The sequence below is a fragment of the Brachyistius frenatus genome, unplaced genomic scaffold (genome assembly GCF_029030835.1).
Source record: "Brachyistius frenatus isolate BFR_SWC_R1_liver_20210118 unplaced genomic scaffold, ASM2903083v1 Contig_28, whole genome shotgun sequence".
Taxonomy (NCBI): domain Eukaryota; kingdom Metazoa; phylum Chordata; class Actinopteri; family Embiotocidae; genus Brachyistius; species Brachyistius frenatus.
This window is the reverse complement of record NW_027210627.1, coordinates 4,053,855-4,080,000: the sequence shown is the minus strand read 5'-3', so window position 1 is coordinate 4,080,000 and position 26,146 is coordinate 4,053,855. Positions and strand designations below refer to the sequence as shown.

General features: G+C 41.6%; 1 protein-coding gene across 1 annotated transcript in view; it reads left to right on the top strand.

The window, feature by feature from the left end:
- LOC138621115 (neuropilin-2-like) overlaps window positions 1–26,146 on the top strand; it is a 91,382-nt gene that overhangs the window by 27,834 nt on the left and 37,402 nt on the right. Inside the window, exons 4-9 of the mRNA XM_069698929.1 lie at window positions 4,243–4,470; window positions 6,804–6,959; window positions 7,061–7,230; window positions 12,145–12,300; window positions 21,711–21,855; window positions 25,923–26,098. Coding sequence (XP_069555030.1) covers window positions 4,243–4,470; window positions 6,804–6,959; window positions 7,061–7,230; window positions 12,145–12,300; window positions 21,711–21,855; window positions 25,923–26,098 — 1,031 coding nt within the window. The remainder of the gene's footprint in view (window positions 1–4,242; window positions 4,471–6,803; window positions 6,960–7,060; window positions 7,231–12,144; window positions 12,301–21,710; window positions 21,856–25,922; window positions 26,099–26,146) is intronic.

Here is a 26,146-nt window from a genome sequence, read left to right as displayed (position 1 = left end):
AACCTACACCTAACCCCAACCAAAAAACAAACATTAATCTGATATTAAAATTTTTACCTTGTGGGCATCAGTTTTTGACCTTAATGAGAAATGATTTCCCATAAAGCCACAGAGTGAACAAATTTCTTTGGGTTATAAAAAGCGCAACCACACCCACCCATTCACGCAAACATTTCCACACACACACACACACACACACACACACACACACACACACACACACACACACACACACACACACACACACACACACACACACACACACACACACACACACACACACACACAGCAGGCGGTGTAATGTGGAAGCTTTCGTGACAATCCTTCCGATTACGGCTGTTGTTTGTTTACATTCTACCCGATACCTTTCGGCACTTCCTCTCCGCCTCTGTCCAACTACCCTATAAGTCAGTTTATTAGACAGTTTAACCAATCACGTCACCTGCTGCTCCCTCCTCTGGCTTTCATTGAGGAAAGTGGATCCAGATCTGACCTAGTAACAGGCAAAAGGTGCACTGAGGTAATGCACTGAATAATAGAGACATGATTTCCTTTAAAACACACAACAAACTTCAACTTAAACATTTAACTGTTTCCTTTTGTCTGCAGAACAGCATAAAGTTCCCCTTTTGAAGCACAAATATGGCCTTACATTCTGGTTATGTACCTGAAAGATATTTTCCACTACTTCCATCTATTAATGGGCATTATAACAGGCATAGGGTGTCTGATAACAACATTTTGCTGAGGTTTTCGTGATGTCCAGGGTGAACCCTATCTTCGCCCAAAGTGAGCTGGGATAGGCTCCAGCCCCCCCCCGTGACCCTGTTCAGGATAAAGCGGATATAGACAATGGATGGATGGATGATTTGTTAGTAAATATTTGGATAAAGCAGATTAAGTTTTGACTAATGGTAAACTGATGCTTAAATTGTATCTACATACCATCATGAGAAGTTTCAGATATTTCCCTGAATTACATCTTTACTGCTGGCTTGCACTTAGTGAAATATGAAAGTGATTGTCTTGTGACATTTTGATTCCATATGTCAGTGGTAACCTGGTTGAGGAGGAAGTTCAGTAAGAGAAATCTAGTTTTGGTGAGGCTGAAATGTTGTGTCAGAGGAGTTTGAGCATCACAAACTTCCAACTGAGGTGGAATCCAAACACACATCTTAAAAAGCGCGGCTGTGGTTTCACTGGAGCTGCTGAACTGTGTGTGGTCGCCTGCAGTGTGTGTGTGTTACAGTAAGTCTCCTTTGTCTGTATACAAATGTGTGTTAGAGCTCGGTGGAGGGAGGTTTCATCTGACTAACAATCCATTGTCATTAAAGACGGTTTGAATGAAAGTAGATGTGTGTATGATTATTATATGAATAATGTTGTACACTCACCATTGAGATGATTGAAAATGTTTACATGGTAACATGTCATTTAAGTGATCAACGAGCCACAAGAAACAGCACAAGATCTACCCAGCAACACACACACACACACACACACACACACACACACACACACACACACACACACACACACACACACACACACACACACACACACACACACACACGCACCGTAATTCCTCAAACCTTACAACTGAAACGTGTGTTTCTTTCACACTTATCCAGTTCAAACAAATGGGACGTAAGGATAATAGAAGAGGAAATGAGACATGGTGGAGGGAGGTAGGCGTTACACTCAAAGAATTTGTAGAAAAGACAGACCGGAGAACAACAGGAGAAAGGAGGGCATACGTGTTTTTACAATGTCCATGAACATGAAGTAATGAGAGGAGAATAAAATCGCTGCTGGCAACAGAACTGGTCAGGCGTTCACTCTACTCACAGACACACACACACACACACACACACACACACACACACACACACACACACACACACACACACACACACACACACACACACACACACACACACACACACACACACACACACACACACACACACTCATAGGCACACAGACTCGTGTTATTCAGCGACACACTCCGCAGGGGGGCCAGACACAAGAGGACCCCCATGAGAGACAGTGTGTGTCTGTGTGTGAGCGTGTGTTTTCCTGCGTCTGAGGTCTTTGCATGAGGGAGAAGGTCACAATAACAAGAAAATCAGTCGAGAAAGTGGGATAGAAAAAAACAGCGATATAACGAGACGATCTTTGACACACTAAAAATAGACGTTGTCGTGGAAAATGGATGATCACGTAGACATAGAGGAGACCTTCATGAAGATTAGTAAACAAAACAGAATGGGTAGATGGTATTGAATGCATTTGTGACTATATCTGGTGTAACAGACCTGACCTAAGTCAGTCAAATGACCCGGTGAAATTCCAGAGTAAACCTGAAAGCTATGAAAGCAGGAGGAAAGACACGGTGTGTTCATTATCAGCAGAGACAAAGCATAAATAATGAAGAGAAGCAGGGTCCCACACATAAAAACCTGTATACATGCATCTTACAGTGTCTTGTCAGTCCACGGTCAGTCAACAAACTGTCCATACTTATTTGCTCTAATGAGCAATTTTCCATGGAGATTAAATTCATTCTTTAAATTCGGAGCTTCAATTTCTCCGATGTGCACTGTCAACACCTGCCATCTAGCAACAAGAGCAACATTACTAGCACCTGCAGTCTGTTCATCCAGTCTGTATTTGCTGCGCATTCAGTGACATTTTGACAGCTCGCAATACACAATCAATCTGCGCAAGTCAGAATAAACCGCATCAAAGCGAAAGAACACACTTTGGGTCAAAAGCTGTTGATTAGCAAACATATAGGCAGCTGTATTGATTAAAATCAGTGTGCGTGTGTTCTGTCAGACACACTAAATATGTGACTGAAACATATCTAGTCCACAAGTTGTCACAAACTCACAGAGATAAACACACATTTAAAACCACTTTGCATGCCACAATACACTCTCTCTCTTAATGTGTTCTTACTTCTCTTCATGTACTCATGCAAAGCATGAAAGCACAATAGCAGACACCCAAACAGACGGGAGAGAAATGGGTTACCATAAGAGGCTTAGACAGTGTGTGTGTGTGTGTGTGTGTGTGTGTGTGTGTGTGTGTGTGTGTGTGTGTGTGTGTGTGTGTGTGTGTGTGTGTGTGTGTGTGTGTGTGTGTGTGTGTGTGTGTGTGTGTGTGTGTGTGTGTGTCATACATGGTTGGCTGGGCTGGAATAATGGTCCAGTTGGTGCGACCACATTCACTCCATAATGTGTGTGTGTGAGTATTAATAGAGAGGGTATTACAGTCATGTCACAGCATGTGCGTGTGTGCTCGAGTGTGCGCGCGTATGATGATATCTAAAGCTCTTCGTAACTGCCAGACCACCCAACCATGATACCGTCAGCAGGCTGTGTGTCTGTCCTTCTCTGATATTTTTTCAGTTTCTCTCCTTCCATCTCTCGCTCACATATGTCTGCTGATTTTTCTTAAAGATTATACTGGGATTGATGCTGCCCCTGCGTTTTCCCAGGAGCTGGTAGCGATACACAGTCGGGCCTAAGTGCACTTTTGAATCACAAGCAGATGCGTTTTTCTGTTTCAGACACTCAAACTTGGGATCTCTGGCATCCATTATACTTTATATTCTTAGTCCAACTTTTTCAACTCTGCTGTATATTTGTCTGTACCGATGGCAAAGTGTAGAAAATGTTTTTTAATGAGCTTCTTTTTTTTTTTTTTAAGTTGAAAACCTTGACTCAGCTGTATGTCAACTATTCCTGCTCCCTTCACGGCCATTTTGAATTTACATTACTCCTGATTTATGTATCTACCCAAAGTATTAGCATTAATGTAAAACTCCTTTTACTTAAGCACACAAATGAACACTCAGTAGCCCTGACTATTCTCTAAATACTGCATACTTACATTTAGATGTTCCCTTCTGCATTTACAGTACATAATTTGGAGTTTTATCTTAGCAGATAGCAGAGCTGTGAGTTATGAAACTGAGGCAGGTTGGCTGTGAGTTTAAAAGCACCCTCCTCCTCCTCACCTCTGGATATCTGCCCAGAATAATATAATTAGTTTGAAGTATAATGACATGTATAATGTCTTTGGTATCTACAACATTTCCCCAACAAATTTTACACTGACATTTTTTATTTTTCCATCTAATGAGTTAAACCAACATTGGCAAGTTATTAATATACAATTTCTATCTTAGACATATATCTTAAAATATGTTTTGTCTGTGTTTCTTCGTTCCAGGTTCAGACTGTTCCCGTAATTTCACCAGTCCCTCCGGTCTCATTGAGTCCCCGGGCTTCCCTGACAAATACCCCCACAACCTGGAGTGCTCCTTCATCATCATCGTTCCCTCCAGCATGGACGTCACCCTCACCTTCCTCACCTTTGACCTGGAGAACGATCCCCTGCCAGGCGGAGAGGGAGACTGCAAGTACGACTGGCTGGAAGTGTGGGACGGGCTCCCAGGAGGTACGACATTCATACTTTGGATGTGTTTTGGTTTTGGTTCGTTTAATCTGTACATTATCTGTGACAGTTATACTAAATGTGTTGACAGCGTTGATGATAATCTTGATGGAGATGTTAAACAATGATAATTCAGCCGTGTCAAGAGTCAGCACAGAGAGCAGAGTGAAAAAGAAAAGCGCGTGTGCGTACTCTGCCTTGCCTACATCGTTATTGACTGAGGTGGAGTAGCAACTATTTTAGAAGTTCTGCGTTGGTAGATGAAAGTTAAATTCAGGCAGGATGCTGGCACCTACTGTGGAGAAACCACATAACTTTTCAAGGGGAAAATAAAATAGGAGTTGCTGAGCAGAGGGAGCAAAGAGGGGAGGTGAGAGGAGGAGTGGTAGAGGGTTAGGATATTTCTGGTCTCATTGCTGAAAGAACTGGAAGAGTTTAAAAGGACAAATCTCAGGCTCGTAGACCTTGGATCTAGTTTCAAGTGATGGAAGAGGTAGAGAGAAACAGAAGAGCAGTGGAAGGGCAGCGAAATGGTCTTCATTGCTGGGAAGACTGGAACAAAGAAACGAGATGTTGGTATGAATAAATGAAGGCCAGAAGAACTCCAGGGGAGTTCAGCAACTGGGATTGGAAAGAGGGATGCAGATACAGCTTGGAAAATAAATAAATATCTGCTGCCCTACACCATTTTATTTTAACCATTTTGTAGTTGTGATACTTTTACTTGCCATCAACAGTAAATACCAACCATTGTTTTTGAGGTTTAAAAATTTGACAATTTTACTGGAAACATCATTTGCACGTAATGCAGTTAGAAATCATCAAACAAAGACTGAGCGGCAATGCTGCTTTTATTGCTATGAACTTACTGTAAATGTGAACTGAGCCAAAGGGGCAAATGAAGGACAGAGATATGTTACACAGAAAAAGGAGGCAGCCGCAAGATAATAGAAAAATCACACAACATCTTTACTCATTCTGTAAAAGGAGATAGGTGACGAAAAAAACGCAATAAAAAGTATTTGGCTCTGAGTGATGGACTTACAAGAAAGATGGTGAAATGAAGTGGGCAGGGTCAAAAGGGAAGGAAAATTACTGGGTGAGAGGCAGAGGTGAAGGATGTTTAGTTTTGACCTTTGCAGGAGTATAAAGTCGTCCACAGGAAGAGAGGACAGGAAAAAGTCTAGCAGGAAAAGAGAGAGGCTGGGTGTGTTTCTTATAGTGTGAGGTTAAATGAGTGGGAAGGAGGGAGATGTTGAGAGATGGAAAGCTGGACTAAAAATCTATTTATTTAAATTAAGGGGAGAGGAGGATCACTTACTTAGACAAGAAATCAAATAGGAGACGAGATAAGAAAGAGAAAACTTAAAAGAAGCTAGAACTTTTAAAAGATTTGCTCCAATGTACATTTGAGTATCTCTGTGTTCAGTTTTTATCTCCTCTGATAAACTTCAAACCCATCCATCCTAAATGGAGGTCACTTATTCACAGTCCATATTTTTTAAAGAAATGGAAATGAGAAGAATCTGGTCTGAAAGTTTTATTGTAAATATTAAGTATTAAAAGTATATTGCATTTGTTGGACTCTCTTCTTTTTTTTTCTACCTGTTTTTATTTTCCTCACCACCTTCAAGAAAAAAATTATTACCATTATTTGCTCAAGAGCCCTATTTCAAATATCCGCCTATTCCAAAAGGGAAGAAAAAAATCAATACAACTGATCGATTGCTGGCTATTTTCTCTCCTCTTCTTCTTCCTCCTCCTCCTCCTCCTCCTCCACAGGCCTCCTCATGTGTGCGTAAGACAGGAGCAGGGAGTAGCAAGATGAATCCACTATCTGTGCCCTGACTCACCCCCCCCCCCCCCCACACACACACACACACCCTAGGGCTCTAAATCACACTCATCTGTTTGTGTTGACATATACAAGTTATGGTATTAGAGAAGAAGACAGTAGAGGAATCACTTAGATCCACACACACATACTGTATATATATATATATATATATTTAGTACACACTGTAAAACCGTGTCCAGTCCACTGATAGAGACGATAGATGAAGGGAAGAGAGGTGAAGACATGAGGAGGTGGAGTGATGAGCAGATGTCAGCAGAGGAAGGAGTGAAACAGATAATGATAGAGAGGGAAAACAATGCAAGTAACCAAGGATATAAATAAACAAATGTGAGTGTTAAGGGATTCACAAACAAGTGAAAGATTAATAGACTTTACACCTGAATGAGTAATCTTTCATGAGTTAAAACAAATAAATGGCGACATATTTAAATTGCTCGTTGAATTTGATCTAATCTAATAATTCTGCATTCATTAACAGTGGGTCCTCTGATTGGTCGATACTGCGGGACCAGGGTGCCTCCTGAGATCCAATCATCTACTGGGATTCTCTCTCTGTCCTTCCACACCGACATGGCTGTAGCTAAGGATGGCTTCTCAGCTCGATACAACATGACACACAAGGAAGTCAGTGAGAGTAAGTTTCAGTTAGTAGTTCATGTTTTATTTTGAAATTATTAAAAAGAAAAGGGAATTTTGGTCAAAAACCCTCAATATTCTTCTTCTATCCTCTTTCAGCTTTCCACTGTAGTAATGCGTTCGGTATGGAGTCTGGAAAGATCACAGACGACCAGATCACTGCATCTTCAAGCTTCTATGATGATCACTGGTTGCCTCGTCAGGCACGACTCAACTACAACGACAACGGGTGGACGCCCAATGAAGACAGCAACAGGGAGTACATACAGGTACGGGTTTGTCCTCACCTGTAATTTAGAAACTTGAAGCTGTGGCGTAAACAAAGTAGGTTTTAGCATAGGGTTCCTCAAACTTTCTGTCAAGTTTAATCTATTCACACTATTCTCAGTATGGGGCACAAATTCCTCACCCTAATTCTTAAATACACAATTCATATTTCTTAAGAAAAAAAGAAGTTGACTCTGCCTAAACTAAAAACAGATTGCACTCCTGTTTGAAAACCATATTTTCCTTGTGTTGACATGTCACACATAATAACTCTACCATGGATATATTTGTGTCAGTGTGTGTGTGTGTGTGTGTGTGTGTGTGTGTGTGTGTGTGTGTGTGTGTGTGTGTGTGTGTGTGTGTGTGTGTGTGTGTGTGTGCGCACGCGCATGTGTGTGTGTGTGTGTGGGATAGCGAGTGAGTGACACAGAGCGAGTGGGAGGTGTAGTGCTAACAAAGGTTTAGCAGCCAGATGCCGGGGTAAGCCATTGTTTCCTGTAGTCTAACACAGTGCCAACTTTGTGCCAACCCCGAGCTGAGCTTGAGTTATGAGGCTGTGTAGGGGAGAGAGGGAAAGAGGAAGATGAGGTTCATTCACCCCGTCGACAGAAAGGAGCAGTCAGGGAAGCCCTTTTCAGACACCTTCCGTAAACAACCGATTATCTTGTTGGTTATCATGTCGCGATAGTCTAACAAAGCCAGTTCACAGCTTTAGTTTTTTTTGTTTTTGTTTTTTTGCTTTTAGGAGCTTCTCAGGGTTATAGTCTTTGTTTCAAGTGTGCTTTGTCCTTAACTATATCTAGCTGGAAACTACAGGGACTTATCTGAATTCCCTAATGAGATTTAAAAGGTAGAAACATTGCAGCATTTTTTTTATAAACAGTGTAAAATATCTCCAAAAAAAAATCTCACCAATAGGCCATTATTGAATGCATCTATGGTTTTAAGGCCAGTTTTGAGAGCCGGCAACTAGTTTTTTTTTTTTTTATACCAAAACCTGTTTGAACTATGACCCCCACAGAAATCTACTTCTTTACTGGTAGCAAATGTATACTAGTTGAGATCCGATCAAACATGGATTTGCCTATTTATTAAATTATTTTAAGTGATACAATTTATAGTAATCCATGATCGACATGCAAAACACAAGTTCTGAAGAAAGTATATCCTGTTGCAGAAATATTGTTTTTATTTGTTGATTGTTTCTCTTAATCAGAGAATTGGTGCTTCTGTGATGGCGTCAGATGGTAGAGTTTGGTTGTTCACTAATTGTAAGGTCGGCAATTCAATCCCTGGGTCTTCTTGTCCACATGCTGAAGCCTCCTTAGGCAAGACACTGAACCTCAAGTTGCTACAGATGGCAGACAAACAACTTACATGGCAGCTTTGCCGCCATTGATGTATGAAGGGATGGATGTGAGGCACAAATTGTAAACCGCTTTAAAACCACTTAGTTAAAAAGGTCCTATCCTCTAAGTGTAGACCATTTACCATATCTTGTGAACCCTTACATTATAACCCCTTCCAAGTTTCTACTGGCCTTAGTTGTCCCTTATAGTCTGCTAACTGGTCTGTCTGTCAGCTGTAAGTCCTACATTATTCTCAATTATCCTGATTTTCTTACACAATTAACTGGAAAAGAGCCTAATATATTCTGTCATTCAGTATTTACGAACAGGACTGTAAATGGCTTTCAAGGCTGGATACAGAGACTATTCATGACTGCCATGTTATAACCCTGCATCTGTGGGTGATCATTTATGAACAGGCAGCATCTCCTCCTCATCTCCTGGACCGATGTCAGAATCAGACAGATGTGGAATAGAAGCAGTAGTTCAGATCTTCGCTGTAGTCAGGGGTCAGGGCTGTGGCCCAGAAAAACACAGGAAGGGACTGTGGCCAACAGGCAGCACAAGGCCAAGATCCCATCAGTCTCACATCCTTCCTGTCTTACCTCTTACAGCTGACAGCTCACTCCGTCCAGCCCACTCTCAAAAGTAGCTGACATGACACAACTCACACAACACAAATTAACTGTTAAAAGACTTTAACTGTTTTTCCTGGTATTCACATAATTGGTATGAAATCTTCAACCAATTGAAAGACCCATGATTCGGATTTTAGTGTTTGTGTCGCATCAGATCTTTACATTAAAATGGTTCACAGTTGGTTGAGATGTTGTCTTCTTGCCTCTCTCCAGTCGCTGGTGTTGTGGTTGGGTCGTTGTGTCCCTTGGAGGCTCTCAGCTGTTCCCCTGCGTTAACACCTAGCAGAGAGCACGGCCCCTACATACGTCTGTGTGTGTCTGTGTGTGTGTGTGTGTGTGTGTGTGTGTGTGTGTGTGTGTGTGTGTGTGTGTGTGTGTGTGTGTGCGCGCGCGTGTGCGCGTGTGTGTGTGTGTGTGTGCGCGCGCGCAATAGCTTCTGTCTTGACAAACAGCTGTCACAAATGCCAACGTGCCTCTCCTTCTTGCATCTTGCACCCCGCGGTGTCTTATGACTGTGTGTGTGTGTGTGTGTGTGTGTGTGTGTGTGTGTGTGTGTGTGTGTGTGTGTGTGTGTGTGTGTGTGTGTGTGTGTGTGTGTGTGTGTGTGTGTGTGTGTGTGTGTGTGTGTGTGTGTCTCAGCTCAGGCATTCATGTTTTGCCAAATTGACTCAAGAGCCACGTGTGTGGTTTAAATCTCCCTTTAGGGCACTTTTTCTGCATGTATGTGATGTTGTTCTATTCTACTCTATTCTATTCTACAGTATTCTGGCCTGGTTCACTGAAGTGTGGTGCAGATTGATGATGTGAGCGCTGGTGGCTCCGTTATTCTAACAGCTCAGTGATTGATGAGGAACCTTCTCTGGGAAGGCTCACTTAGCATCTCTCTCTCTCTCTTTTCTCTCTTTTTCATTTGTTCTTCACCTCCTTCTTTCCTTTTCTCCCTCTTTCTCCTTTACTCTTCATCCCTCCATCTCTTCTCGGTTCCGGACTATCGATTAGTTGTCTTGCTGGATCTGTGTCTGGCCCTACTGGTGCAGCCGTGTGTTTGTGTGTGTGTGTGTGTGTGTGTGTGTGTGTGTGTGTGTGTGTGTGTGTGTGTGTGTGTGTGTGTGTGTGTGTGTGTGTGTGTGTGTGTGTGTGTGTGTGTGTGTGTGTGTGTGTGTGTGTGTGTGTGTGTGTGTTGGAGGTAATCTAAAACACCTGTCTCTCTGACAGATAACAAACGCAGCATTTTACCTCCCCCGGTGTTTTGTACTATACCCCAGTGGGACACACTACAGCACACACTCACTCAGCAGACACACAACAAGTTCTGATTAATCTACAGGTTTCAACAGCTCTGATGGAGGAGAATAAATGTTATAACCTCCAGTGGAACCTTTCTCACCTCCTGTTCACTATTTGTCTGTCTTACATCCAGAGAGCTTAAAAAAAATGTGTAATACTCATATTAAACATGAGCAGGTGTGCTATGTTCCTGATTTGGAACTAATACTATAATCCTCAAAAATATTGTTTGACTTAAAGTTTGATTAGATTATGCTTCTATTTCAGGTTTTAGTGATGCAGATTATATTTTACTTTTGGTATTTTCAGACCTGCAGTTTTTGATATTTATAAATACAACCCAGCAGTTCCTTCTCACTGGTGCTCTTCATTAGCAGTGTTAAAACCCGGTATCATGGCAAAATGTGAAATAGACACGCTTTATAGGTGTGCCAGTTACATGTTTTCCTGTACTGGACAAAAATGGAACCTACTGCATGCGTAGAGCCATGTGATATACAGGAAAATGAAACTTAAATGCAAAACACGTGGTTAGGGGTTCGGAAAAACAACATGGTTGGAGTTAGGGAAAAAAACAAACATGATTGGCGTTAGGAAACAAAAAAACAACTCAACAAAACCCTTGTCAATTCCTGGTTTCAAACCTCATCGTCCTACATGGCAGTCTGTGACTAACACCACCAAGCCACCCGGGACATTGGGCACGATTCCGCGTGACATGACATTTACGTACATGTAAGTTTTGCCCTTTCAAAATGTGTAACTGTCACACAAACACAAAAGCGCCAAAGCGTGGTTATATCACGTTTTTCTGTATAATACTGAATTTTGAGAATTTGTTTTGTAATGCACCTTTGCATATTGAGAGAGTCTATACAAATATTTTTTTTTCTTACTCTCCATTGTTATTTTGATCACTGCATTGTTCTGTTTGGACTACTCATTTTGGGCTCCGTAGTGCAAAACAAATGTCTATCTACTTGAGGGACCTTGAAATTAAGGAGGGTGAAGCCAGCAGCCGGCTCAATGCTGTCCACGTATAACGCAACACAGCCAGCAGCATGCCAGACACGTAGCGTAGCATCCACAATCAGGATGGGGAGGTGATTATAGCTATTGTATGGGAGGAAATTAAAATGAGCCCCAGGTCATTACTATCGATCTGTCAGGAGAGAGAGACACAGAAAGGGGAGAAACAGAGAGAAGGAGACGAGGAGGGGAGGAAAGGCCTGAAGGTGGGAGATGGATGCTGATAAGTTCAGGTGAATATTTGTGTGATGATTTTGTTTGTCCATTTTCAACCACTTTTATACTTAAAGGACCTTAATGATGAGGACATTCTGGCAGGTTTAAAATGTTTGAGATAAGAAATAGGAATACAATTTGATAGGTAAGGTTAGGAAATGTCTCTGAATCTGTCTCTTTAACAGACAAGTCAGCTTTTTCTTTCCTTTTTAACTATTTCTATATTTTAGTACTAATAGTTGTTTTTTGTTAAAGCTGCCCTGGGTCACTCTGTTTCTGCGTTTTTATACTCCTTCGGAAACTAACTAAATGATCTGTTCTCTTTTTGCATTCTCTAATGTTTTTTTGTTTTTTTTTATCATAAAATATATAAATAAACCTCTTTCCCTACTAACAGGTGGACCTCCATACTCTGAAGGTGCTAACTGGTATCGCCACACAGGGCGCCATTTCGAAGGAAACTCAGAAGGCGTACCATGTTACCACATTCAAGCTGGAGGTCAGCACTAATGGAGAGGACTGGATGGTCTACAGACATGGCAAGAACCATAAGGTAGGCACAAACACAAGTGGGAGGAGCTGCAAAACGGTCAGGCGCAACTAGAGAAACTTTATTTTAGGTGACACGCATGCCTCAACATGCAGTCTCGAGGAAGAGGTTGAGAGAAATACGAGATGGAATATATGCAGCAAGACTTTGACCACAAGCCCGAAATTTAACCGGTGTCTGCAATTACAGCCGTTCCACTGCCATTCAGTTGGCTTCATTTAAAGGGTTTATGACCGAGCCAGAAACAGCGCAGGTCTCTGAGCTCCGAGTGATACCTTACATCATTGTATGCAACTACATTTACACTGCACATTCTGCTTTTCGCATCCAATCTGGTTTGTGTCACTTTGTGGTCCGAGTTCTGCCTGGTGTCGACCTGATTGCGAGGTTTCTAAGCTGTTTCTCTCAGCGGTGTTAAGGCATGATATGTCATCAGTGAGTATATGTCTGGGGGGTGCCAGGTAGAAATGAAGCAGGCTGCACCGAGAGACTTAATGGTTGGAACTTTAATTAAAGTAAAAGAGCATTCCACTGGTTGTGGCTGGTTTTTCCATCACAGCCGTCCTCCCACTGCTCGTGGTCACACATGTTTGTCCTGCGGTCTAACGCCACGTCTAGCCTTGTGCCATAAACTCTTATTCCTTCATGAACGCTAATGCATGCACACACTCACAGATGTATGTATTTTGCTCCGAGAGAGAAACCGGAGATTCAGTCTAACCATCTGGGGTTGCTTTGTGGACTGCAGATCCCATAAGGCTTATAGTGAAAGCCAACTCCCACAAAATGATAAATGGATAAAACAGCATAGAAAATAAAAAAATATATATATTGAGGGATGGTAGAGGAAAGAGGCAGGGGAAGTGAATGTCTTTTTCAGTCATGTTTACATCTATCAAGCTTAGGCAACAGTTATTTCTTCATACAAAAAAATTGTTTTAATTTTGGTCATTTAATTGGTGCAGTATGCAGGAATAAATTTGCAGGAATAAACTGCATCTTTTGTACAATAAAAAGAAGACTCGGCACTCAGTTAAAAAGGGGATCAACTGAACAATCAGTCAATTTAATGCCCATTTAGTTGTATTGTCAGTCATGTGCTGAGTTTCACAGGACGCCGACATCAGGCTACGAAACAGTCAAAATCCAATATGCAAAGCAGATTAATGACAATGTTTTGAGGTTCGTTGTTGGAGTCACCACCTATAATCCCCCTCGATTCCCTCATAACCCTGGAAAGCTGCTTCGAGCTGAATACCAAGAGAAGACGAATGTGTGCATATGAATGTGTGTGTTTGAGGAGGAGGGGTCTAGAATAAATCAGCAGCGTCAAATTAGAACACACACACACACACACACACACACACACACACACACACACACACACACACACACACACACACACACACACACACACACACACACACACACACACACACACACACACACACACAAACAGATAGATACACACTCAAACCAACTGGTGAGGGTCTTTTCAGCCATTTGGCTCCCTTGTATGTCAGTCTGTGCAGTAAGCTGATGGTTCAGCTCCTGGCTGTCAGTCACTGCACTTAAACCACTACTGTATGTCATTGTCTCGTTGGTGCATCATGGATATTAACCAGATATACAGTATAATTATAAAGTATACATGCATACAGAGTGGTCTTTATGTCATGGTGCAAGAGAGATAAAAGATGCCGAGTGAAGCTAGAACAGAAAAAAATGAGGAAAAAATGCCATGTGTGATGGTTATTTATCTGATGATGAAACAATAGTGTCAGCATTTTGGTGCCTGATGTCCTCTCACAGTTGACACACCTCAGATGTCCACTCAGCTTCGGCCTTGCTATGCTGACTGTCTCTATCATCTTTCAGGGTGTAAGAGTGAGAGTGTTTTTTTTTTTTTTTTTATGCAAGAAAGACATGAATCACTCACCAGCGCTGGCCAAGATCTTTTGGCAGAGTGTTTTATACCTTAGTTTTAGTGTTTAAAATGCTGCGTCTGCATTCACAGGATGATTCAAGGAAATAGTTTTCATAATTGGGAGCAGATTCTGGATCACTGCATGCAGGGATCAGTGTTTAAGTATGTAATATTTTTTCTTTTGTCTCAAATTAAATCTACATGAAAGGCTCATTTATCAACATACTTTTGAGAAAGTGTAGCTTTTTTCTCATGCTACGGATATACAGAAATGCCCTGACCCCTTTCTGTTAACTGGTTGAACCTGCTTTGAACTGTACATCCATCCATCCATTCATCCATTCATCTCTTCCTTGACATTTTCATTCACTCACCCCTTCACTACTTCAACCAAAATCTCTTCATCAATCAATTTCTACCTCCTTGTCTCCTCATTCACTCTCGTCAAATCTTCATTTACTCTTTCCTTCCACTCTTGCACTCTTTTTTTGTCTCTCCTCTTTTCCCTCCTGCAGCACTACATCATTTTGTTCTCCCTCTCCCCGTAGGTCTCTGAGAAAGTCATCATGAAAAAGACAGGCACGTTTATGCTGCTTAAACAAATGACTTTTTGTGCTTGGCTACAGTAATGGTTCAGTATGTGTGTGTGTGTGTGTGTGTGTGTGTGTGTGTGTGTGTGTGTGTGTGTGTGTGTGTGTGTGTGTGTGTGTGTGTGTGTGTGTGTGTGTGTGTGTGTGTGTGTGTGTGTGTGTGTGTGTGTGTGTGTGTGTGTGTGTGTTAAGCTGAAACAATTATTGAATTAGTGTTTTATGAGCAGGAGGGATTAAAGGAGGACAACAATTTATGGGAGCCACATGGATAGAAGAAAAGAAAACTATAAGCACAACATTGTATGTATTAATGCAAACATACCAATGCTTGTTCATAGGTGCAAAGACACATACAAACACAGCACATGCATGTATGTGGACAGATTTATGTTTACATTCTCTTTCTTACTGTATGTTAACATTTGTCTCAGATAAGTAGCTCTTAATAAAGCAGCCACTGTGCACACACACACACACACACACACACACACACACACACACACACACACACACACACACACACACACACACACACACACACACACACACACACACACACACACACACACACACACACACACACATTGGATTTAAACATCTGGGATCGAGCCCAGAGGGGCGGCGCTGCTGTCACACAGCATCACGATGATTTGTGTGATCTGTAATGTATTTGATAATGTCATTAAAGGCCTGTTGTGAACCAGATGGGACATATGGAATATATGTTAACGTGTAGGAACTTTTTGGGCAGAAAAGAGAAAGTAACATTTATACATAATTTGTTCCTGCGTCATACTGACAGATACGGCCAGCAAAAAAATACAATGCTATCTGTATATCTTTTATTCTATTCATTGATACAAAATTGCCCATGGGGCCTAGTTATAGGGGGCCGAGCACATGACAAGAGAAAAGCAGCTATTTTCAGTGACCCCAGGTCTCGGGTGAAGAAATAATGTCTCCGTTTCCGTCTTTGTCTCGAGCAGTTTGGGACTTTTTGTGGATAGCTACATTTAAACTTGACATGGTACAAATGTCTTTACGTAGCCCTCCTGAATTGCTGCAGGCAGACCTGTCTGTGGCCATTACAACACTGGACCTCAGCCAAGACCAAAACCTCCTATTCCCACTTTAATCTGTGGGAGTGAGGATGGATGGAGAGAGAGGGATGGAGGGGGGAGACGTGGGTGGAATGGGAGGGAAGGAGAGGGATCGTGATGGGAGGAAAGCTGAGAAAAAAAATGGCAAAAGAAGAAGTGGAAAAAAAACCAAGTGAAAGATTAAGTAGTCAAGCGTTGAACAGATAGCGAGAGAGGAGAAACGGAGCAGTATAGAGGGAGGAAAAGAGGTGGAAAACCAGAGGGAGAACAGGCAGGTTCATAGGGGAACAAGTGAGTGAAGGAAAGAGGCAGACGAAGGGGAAAGAAGCGTTCATGGGGGAATCATGGAGCAAAAAGAAAGAGGGATGGACGGATGAACGGAGGGAAGAAGGAGAGGGGGAATAATGAGAATAACAGACAAGGGTGTTGACCACAAATCCCTCTGGATAGATCAGAGGTCTCAGCAACACAGCCTGGAAGGATGTCAGGAGAGGGGAAAGAAAATAAAGCGACTGAGAAGAGAGAGGAAGGCTGCGAGGTTAGGGAGAGGCAGAGGAGGAGGGCAGGGTCAAAGGAGACCGGGAGAAAAGAGTTTGTGACAAATGAAGAAAGAAAAGCAGGGAGGAAAAGAGAGAAAAGGGACAAAGAGGGATATTATAAATGTGTGTCATTCTGTGTCTGAGATTTGTGTATTGTACTGTCACACACACTTGGATTCACCTGTCAGCGGCAGGTGCTTCCCTGAAGTCTGTGCGTGTGTGTGTGTGTGCATGTATTCGTCCTTGTGTGATGAAATGAGAGGAGATGGGGGATGGTGGGAGTGCTTTACTATTTTATAACTTGATGCACACACACACACACATAACTCACTCAGCACGGACATTTGAATAATTCAGCATGTCTGCACTGGTCCTCTGTGGCTGACTGACTGTGGCCCCGCAGGCTTACGACATGGCCACACACACACTCGCATACCTGTTCTGCGCTTTTCCATGAGGGGAACATATTCATTTGTCATTCGCTTTTCCTGTAGTTATACACTAGATCCGATATGTTGACTTGTGCCGGCAAACCAGAATCGGCTACCCTGCACTCAGCTATTCAGTAGAGCAGGTGTGTGTGTAAATTAATTCACTTCACGTCCGTCACCTTTGAACTTCACTGAGAGATTAAAGCATCATTTAAACTTTTTCACGGTGTTTTGTTAAGTGACATTTTTACTTGTTTTTGTGTGTATGTGTGTGTGAGAAAAAGGGAGGAGGGGGTAGAGACAGAAGTGTAAAAGGTAATCATCTGTTCACCCTACACCTTTCCTGGTGTCAGCTTCCCTTGTCTCCTCACATTGGTGGAAACATCGGACCATTAACTAACGCAGACAGACTCTCAAAACACACACACACACACACACACACACACACACACACACACACACACACACACACACACACACACACACACACACACACACACACACACACACACACACACACACACACACACACACACACACACACACCACTTCCTAACCTGAGCTGAGTTGCAGGTGTAGGCCATTAGCTGATTGTTATTGAAGCATTTTAGCCAGCAACTGTTAACAGTGAATTTAGGAGTGTACGACCTCAGGGATGCTACGTATCCCCTTACATCTACTCTCTGGATTCTCACTGAAGAGCCACAACCTGGGAGCTGTTACAGGAATGATAACACATTTGCCAGAAAGTGTGCAAAAACATGTGAGGTGGTGACCTTTGACAGTAATCGTTCCTGGTTTTTGTTTTTTCATGTTTCCGAGCCCATTGTCTCACTGAAAACGTCAATATAGGTCGGTTATTGACAGATTTTCAAACAACCTTTATTTATGTTTACTGTGACCTCTAGTGGTCATAATAATTAGGATGAGGAAACTGGAGGAAGTCAGGTGAGGCACCATAAAGAATTATCAAATTCGAGTATGGAGGAAAGTTTGGGGTTGTTGGATAGATCAAACACAGGATTTTCCCCCAAGAGACCGCTGTTCATTTCCCGAGTGAAAACAAAAGTGAGCACTGACTTATCTTAACTTACACAATGTATTTAACTTACAGAACGTAAGAAATAAATGTAGGTATTTATACTAAACTATGAGCTTGTCCTATCCTAAACCTAACCAAACTGTGATGTGTCACAAAGTTAACTAAGTATTTATTATCATTACCATGCCGATGAAGATGCGGTATGTCTGTCTCTGGTCATCGCTCAAATTACTATTTTGCCTTTAAGTGTAAGGATGTGTTTGTCCTATAGAAGGCGCTTAAAACGGTTATGTTGTTTTGGAAGTCAAGGAAAATTGAAGATTGTGTTCTTTCGGTATGACGATGTTTTCTGTTTTAAGTCTGCTACCGAAGAGATCTCATTTTGTTTGATATATCGTGAAAAAACAGTTACAACATTGGAAGCTACAACTAGCTTCAATTTCAACTGCGTTTGGTGGCAGATGCCAGATTCATGTTGAAGGACAACATGTATACATCTCTGAGAAGCCTGTCACACACACTCATGCACACACTACTTTGTTAAGAGCTTGTAAAGCACAGCACCAGGGTTAGGCAAACATACATGTGCACAGAAAGACTCATGCATGTAGTCAACTATGTACACTCTTATGTAGGCTACCTATACATAAACGAGTGTATGTGTGCATGTGGGTGTGTACATGTGTTGAAGAAATGTTTCAGTGTGTACCAAGGGAAATCAGAAAGCACCCGCCAGGCCCAACAACTCCTCAGAGTGAGACTTCATAATTACACTTTTACACGCCGACACACACTGACAAACACACACAGTTGTAATTACAGTCTGCTGCCACAATCCCATTAAGTCTTTTGTGGCCTTTAGGCATTTTTCCATCATTTAACTGGTCACAGTTTTTAGTATGAAGTCCTTTTGTAAGAGCATGAAGTCACTGGGGATGACTTTGTGTCATTCACGCACCGGGTCAGGGGTTCAATTCCCAGCTGGCCCAGTGGCCTGCTTCTGTTACTGCAAGTGAGAAACTCCTTTCATCCATATTTTGTCACCCCTGACGGGTTCCTGTGGTTTAATGGATCAAGAACCAGAATGAAATTGTAAATTTACACACAAAGAGATGCACACACACACACACACACACACACACCTAAAACAAAGCAAACATCTATAAATGCGTATCCAAGCAAGTAATTGCAAGGCCTTTGGCTTTGTTGAATAAGACTTACTGCTCTGTAATAAACACACCATAATGTGTTTTCAGTACTAATGTAACATAATAGAAAGAGTGTTAGAGTCACAGAGGGAAAACAACCTTCTTCTTTCTTTTGCATGGATTTCTTCCTTAAACCTGCAGCAGTATATCATCACGGCAGCGAGAGAGAGATGTCAAAGAGGAAAATAGAGAGGCGCAGAGGGAGGGAAATGATAGGGAGAGGAGCAGAAGCCCAGCTGTGTTTTCCTGTGGAGAGCCTAACAGAGATGACTGTTGCAGAGATAGAGATAGAGAGAGAGGGAGACGTGACACTCTGTCAGACAGACAAGGAAATATAAGTATATAAAGTCTTGATGTCAAGAGACAAAAAGAGTGCTTCTGGACATGTGCACTTGCATTCAATTTCCTTTTATATGTATTATTGTGTGTTTTCACAGGAAATCATTCTGTGTGTGTGTGTGTGTGTGTGTGTGTGTGTGTGTGTGTGTGTGTGTGTGTGTGTGTGTGTGTGTGTGTGTGTGTGTGTGTGTGTGTGTGTGTGTGTGTGTGTGTGTGTGTGTGTGTGTGTGTTGCGTGTGTGTGAGCTCGGAGGGGACTGTGTGAGGATGGAAAGACAGTCTGTGTGTGTATGTGTGTAAGACAGTGGTGTCTGGAAGCAGTTTATTAATGAATATCATGTGTGTGTGTGTGTGTGTGTGTGTGTGTGTGTGTGTGTGTGTGTGTGTGTGTGTGTGTGTGTGTGTGTGTGTGTGTGTGTGTGTGTGTGTGTGTGTGTGTGTGTGTGTGTGTGTGTGTGTGTGTGTGTGTGTGTGTGTGTGTGTGTGTGTGTGTGTGTGTGTGCATTGAGGGGTGACAGCACTCATGAGGGAGTAAAGATGTTTTCCTGTGTGTGCGGTTGAGTCAAGGGGACGTGAGAAGAGGATGCTCTCCCACACACTTACATCCTTGATTTATTACACATTGCATGCCCTCAGACTGACAGTGTGTGAGTGTGTAAGTAAACCTTTGCACTCATTCCTTCCTTTGTGAACACACACCATATGTAATCATTTTTACTCAATTATGTTGTTGTAAATAATAACAACTGTGGACTGAGCCTTGTTAGCCCCGATGTCATGTTTGCATGGGAACACATTCTGATGCCACCTTCATACCTAACTCACAGATATCGGATATTTATGTTTTTGTGCCACGCTTGAAAAGAAAGCAAATAACTCTGTTTCCCAGCTTGCTGAACTATTTTTTTTTAAGGGTCATTATTTTTTCCACTTAACCCTAAATTTCTTTTAGTGAAACAGTTTACCACTGGGTAATGAGTAATCAGCCATGCTAACGGCTCTATGACTTACTGTGGGAACAGTGGGGCTTTAAGCTAATTCTGAAGCAAACATCGTAATGCTGTGCAAAAACAATGTGAACAAAGTGATTTTTATGAGATATATAGTTCACTGTGTCACCATCTGGGTTATATTTGTTAACATGGTGCTAACAATGGTTAAGTAACACATAAACTTAGACACAAATCTGAGTGAATGTGTGTACCAAATTTCAGGGCGGTCCATCCAGCAATTGTCAAGAAAACACATGTGGTGTATAAAGTAGACTCCCTGAAAGTTACACTACACTACAAAAGTCCAGAATTCTTACCAGAAAAGGACTTTGGTAAAAGTTCAAATCACCTGTTTGAAAATTACTTGGGTAAAAATCTTAAAATAAGGCTACTGTACATAAGTATAAAAAGTATTATTTTTTTAAATAATAATAATTGTCCTCAAGTATTAAAAATAAAAGCAAGTGGTCAGTATTTCAAAGTTTATTCTTTCAAAGAGACACTAACATTTGTTGAACTGGGGCCTCTTTAGCTACAAATGAAAATCAGGATTAAAGTTATTTAATTATGATGATGTATTCTCAGTTTGCTAGTATCTGCCATGCCGGAGCTTGAATGGAAACAGAAACCTAACCTGGGCTTTGAGAGCACTTGCACATTAAGGTGATTTACTGATGGTCAAGCTTGCAAGCTAGGACTTCGGATTCACCAAACCTGCTTGGTGCAGTCTCATCAGGCTATCAAATTTCTTCAGGTTTCATTTTGTAGAAACATAGAAACCTGGGGAAAATGTTTTGGAGTAAAAGAATATACACTTTATTTCAGAAATGTAGTGGAGTAAAATTTAAAGTTTACAAAAATAAACTGACCAAAGTCATTTAGATACATTGTTTTATGAAAATCCATTCAATTGCTGTTTAGATATTTGAGTCTGGACCAAAGTGGTGAACAGACAAACTGATCAACTGATCAACCAACTGACTAACAAGCTGAAACTGCTCTTAACCTCCAGGTCCAGTGTCTCTTTGGGGAACTTTATGAGGGTAAACTCCTCTGACCTTGCCTTTAATTATAAAATTTTTTCTGCAGAGAACAGTTGTACATTTATATTTAGTATATAGATGCAAATAAATGATGTTGCTATATTAGGATTAATCCATTATCTACACAGAGGTCCCACATTCACTCTCCTGCTTGGGATAACAAAGAGGTCTTATTAAATGTCTCTGTTCCTCTATGTCTACAGGTTTTCCATGCCAACACTGATGCTACTGAGGTGGTTCTCAATCGGATCCCGCAGCCAGTTCTGGCCCGCTTTGTACGAATCAGACCTCAGACGTGGAAGACCGGCATCGCAATGCGTTTCGAGCTTTACGGCTGTCAGATCACGGGTAAGAAAGATGAAGCATCTAAATTTTCGGTTTCTCAGACTTTTCTTTTGGTCCGTCTCCTTATGGGATTCTTTTGAAAACACAGTAGTCATTTTGCCAAGTTTTGTACCCGTGATATACTGGCTTTTACACTGGGTCAGAAGGTGGGTCATGGCAAAAATAACTCAAACAAACATTCCCTGGAAAAGAACTCGCAAATGTGAAAGGGTTTGTTTTTTTTCCCTTTTCATTTATATCATCTAATGATAAATATTACTATAAATTGTCCATCCATCTATCTTATTCATAATTATATCCCTACTTTGCTTTCATCTACTTCTGTCTTTCACTTTCACAGAGCACACCCATCCTCATGTTCCCTCACACTCTTGCCCTCGCTCTTTCATATACATATCCCCTTCTCTGTCTCCCACTCACAGATCACACACACACACACACACACACACACACACACACACACACACACACACACACACACACACACACACACACACACACACACACACACACACATGCACACATGCACACACTCAGTCCTAATAGAATAATACTAGAGTGTGATGTGTGGGTGATAACATCAGAGAGTAACAGGCTCTCAGCTTTCATCTGCAGCCCTGGCAAACAAACACGATTTCAACCAGCATAATCAGCTCAATACTATAAATAGATAAAACTTAATTAGACTGTCTGTGTTTGTGTGTGTGTCTGTGCGTATAGAAACGGTAAAAAAGACAGAAAGAGTTGCAATGTGTGTGTGTGTGTGTGTGTGTGTGTGTGTGTGTCTCTCTCTCTGTGTGTGTGTGTGTGTGTGTGTGTGTGTGTGTGTGTGTGTGTGTGTGTGTGTGTGTGTGTGTGTGTGTGTGTGTGTGTGTGTGTGTGTGTGTGTGTGTGTGTGTGTGTGTGTGTGTGTGTGTGTGTGTGTGTGTGTGTGTGTGTGTGTGTGTGTGTGTGTGTGTGTGTATGTGTGTTTGTCTGTGTGTCTGTCTGTGTGTGTATGTGTGTGGGTCTGTGTGTCCCAGCTCGACTGTATCATTATTAGGTTAGGGCCTCTCTGCAGCCACCGTAGTGGCCATTGAGAGGGACAGATATGCTCTTATCCAGGAGGGCTATTTCAGCACCCACACCAATCACAATCACACTGAAACAATATGATACTGCTTGTGTGTGTGTGTGTGTGTGTGTGTGTGTGTGTGTGTGTGTGTGTGTGTGTGTGTGTGTGTGTGTGTGTGTGTGTGTGTGTGTGTGTGTGTGTGTGTGTGTGTGTGTGTGTGTGTGTGTGTGTGTGTGTGATCGAGAGAGACAGGGATGTGGAATATATCAGGTATCTTGCCTTTGTTCCTGTCTACCTATCGCCTATTTTTTTTACTCTATTTTAACACCCAAAATTGCATTATATATCAGCCTCTCTCAGCAGCGAGAACACATTCAACACGTTTTTTGGCCATTTCCCCGTATTTTGCCCATCTCTGTTGCCTCGTGATTTCTGCAATCCATCACAAGCCTGAGAAAAAACCCAGACTTCATATGCTAAATCTTAGCAGTTTAAGTTTGCCTTTTGTGAAGAGGGATGACAGAGTTTGATACTTTAGAGGTGCATGGAGGGAAAAAAACAAACTGTTTTGCCGCAGTTTCTGTAAAAAATGTTTATAATCTGCAGAAAAGAAATACTCTATAACCAAGACATATCTTGCTAATGGTCATGCAGTATCTTTTGTTTCCTTCCCTGCACGTAGACAAGCACACACTGGTACACACTGCCAGGGGGAATGTGATAATGCCCTACACAGGCCTATAAAGGCAGACATAAAGCAGTCAGTCAGTGACATGTCATTAACTTAAATCACACTTTTATGTCTCTTGCTCTACTTTTTCCTCACTTTCTACCTATCTCTCTTCAATGTCACTCTGTTTGTCTTCCTGCTTATTCTCCCTCTACCTCTGTCCTTCTATTGCCTTTGCTGACAGCTTCCATTTCCGCTCTTCTCTCGCCCTCTTTTATTCTCTTCTCTTTACCCCTTTCCTTAAATCTCCCCTGTCCCTGCCTCATTCAGCTTTTCCCTCCTCCATCAATTATTCCCTAAACTCATTTCATTTTAGCACTGCGGCATTTATCAATCACTTATTTTGAGTACTTTTTTTTTTTCTTTCTTTTTCTTTCCAGGATTTGGTTAGTGTGTGTATATGCAAAACTCCATCCATGTGCATCAGCCAGGTAGAGCCTCAATGGTGTACTTTACAGTGTGTTGTAAGACCCCATTATCAGGAGGAGCACAGTGGGAGTGTGTGTTCGCCCATGTGTGGGCGAGGCATCAGAGCATGTGAGAAGAAGTGGGTTTCAAAGTGTGTTCGAGACCATGACTGTTCGACGACTATGTACTCGTAGGTGCATCGCTGTGTGTGAGTTTAAGAGCCCTCACGCTGCTGTGTAATATCTAACTATTTCTGTTATGATCTATAGAGATGCTATTCTCATCCACTCCCACTGCACTCCTGTACTAAAAGGCCTGCTGCTGAAACGCATCGACACAAAATTAAGAAAACATAAGATAAACAAACCAATAATATAATTTTCTTTTTGCTAATCAGTTTTTATGTCGGCTGTAAAGCTTAGGGGAGCTCATTGAGCCTGGCTGTAGCTTTTGTTGTTTATCGTTGTTTCATTATTTACCGTACTGGGGCACAGTTGCAACGTCACGGCATTAAACATTCATCTCCTCGAAGACCTGAAGAATGTCACCATCAATCACCGTCACCCTTCACTGTCAGCTCTCTCTCCCTCCGTTCACCCGCATCTCTCTTTATCTTTCCCACCCTTTCTATTCACTCGCTGTCTTTTCAGTCCATCTCTCTTTGACCTTTTTGTCTATCTCTTTATCTCCCTCTTGTCCTTTAACTCCTCTTCTTCACCTTTTGTCTTCCTCTTCCTTTCATTTCCCATCACATCTTTTGTTTACCCTCTTTTTTTGGCTCATCATGTTTTCACTCGGTACATTTTTAAACAGGAATGGTCGCTTTTTAGTTTCCTTTTTATAATTATTCATGGCAATACCATATTTTGATGCTTGTTAGCCTAAAACACATTTGTCAGTGTAATAAACAGTATCCCTTTGATATGCAACAACCTTTCATTTAGTTCCCTCCATTTGGGACTTCTCTGGCTCAATTCCCCACGAAGAATCCCCCTTTGGTAGCTCGGTTAAAGTTATGCATCAACTTTGTAGCAGCAGGAAGGAAAAAATAATGAAGTGGCTTCATGGAAAGCAGCTCAGGAGCGCTGTGGAGTGTAACACAACCAGTCGTTGTTTTAACAATTCGTGTCACTATTACACTCCAAGATTAGATCAAACAGTGACACCAAATTATTATATCTATAAGATGTTGTAGCAGTGTAGCAACTTCCACACTGGAATAGCGTAAAAAAAACAGTTTGGACTGTCGCTTTAAAGCCTTTAAAGATTAATGATAATTAATAATCACTTTGTCTTTAAATTACTTACAAAACTTTCATATCTCCTGATGATTTCCAAAGCAGTTTTTTCATTGAATATAAAATTTCCTGGCAGCTTCTGTTTTCTTTTTTAAATTTTAATTTCATAGACTGAAATATAAAATTCACTACAGTAAACATTTTTGTTAATTTCGTAATATTACTGTGTAGCAGTGAGGCTTCATACAGCGGCTATTAAAAAGTCCCTGTGGTTGGTTTGTTCAGAAAAGCTCTAACATCCTTTTGAATGCAAGAAATCAACCTTTTCACACTTGTCAGGTTATATTTTTGTTGATGACATGGTTCATAAATACAATGTTTTTTGCCAGCTCATCAAATGTTCAACACTGTTGTGATCTTTGAAGCACCAAGTCAGAGGAAAGAAATATTTTCCAAACTGTTACTGAGCTTCACTTTAATGTAATAACAATTCTGTCAAAAAAAAGAAAAGAATAAAAGGCAACAAGACATAACCTAGCAACATAAACACAAATCCCCATCCCACGTTTCATGTGTTAGAAAAATGGCCATCAGTAGTCTAAAGTATTCTCATGTCTTTCCATCTTCATCTCTTGTTCAGATGCTCCCTGCTCAGAGCTACAAGGCATGTTGTCTGGTCTGCTCCCTGACTCCCAAATCTCTGCATCCTCCATGAGGGACATCCACGGCTCCATGGGGGCGGCCAGGCTGGTGGCCAGTCGGTCTGGCTGGTTTCCCAACCCGACACAACCCATAGCTGGAGAGGAGTGGCTACAGGTTTGTAACTGCAACCTTATAAGAGAACTTCTCTTATTTTTCTTATTT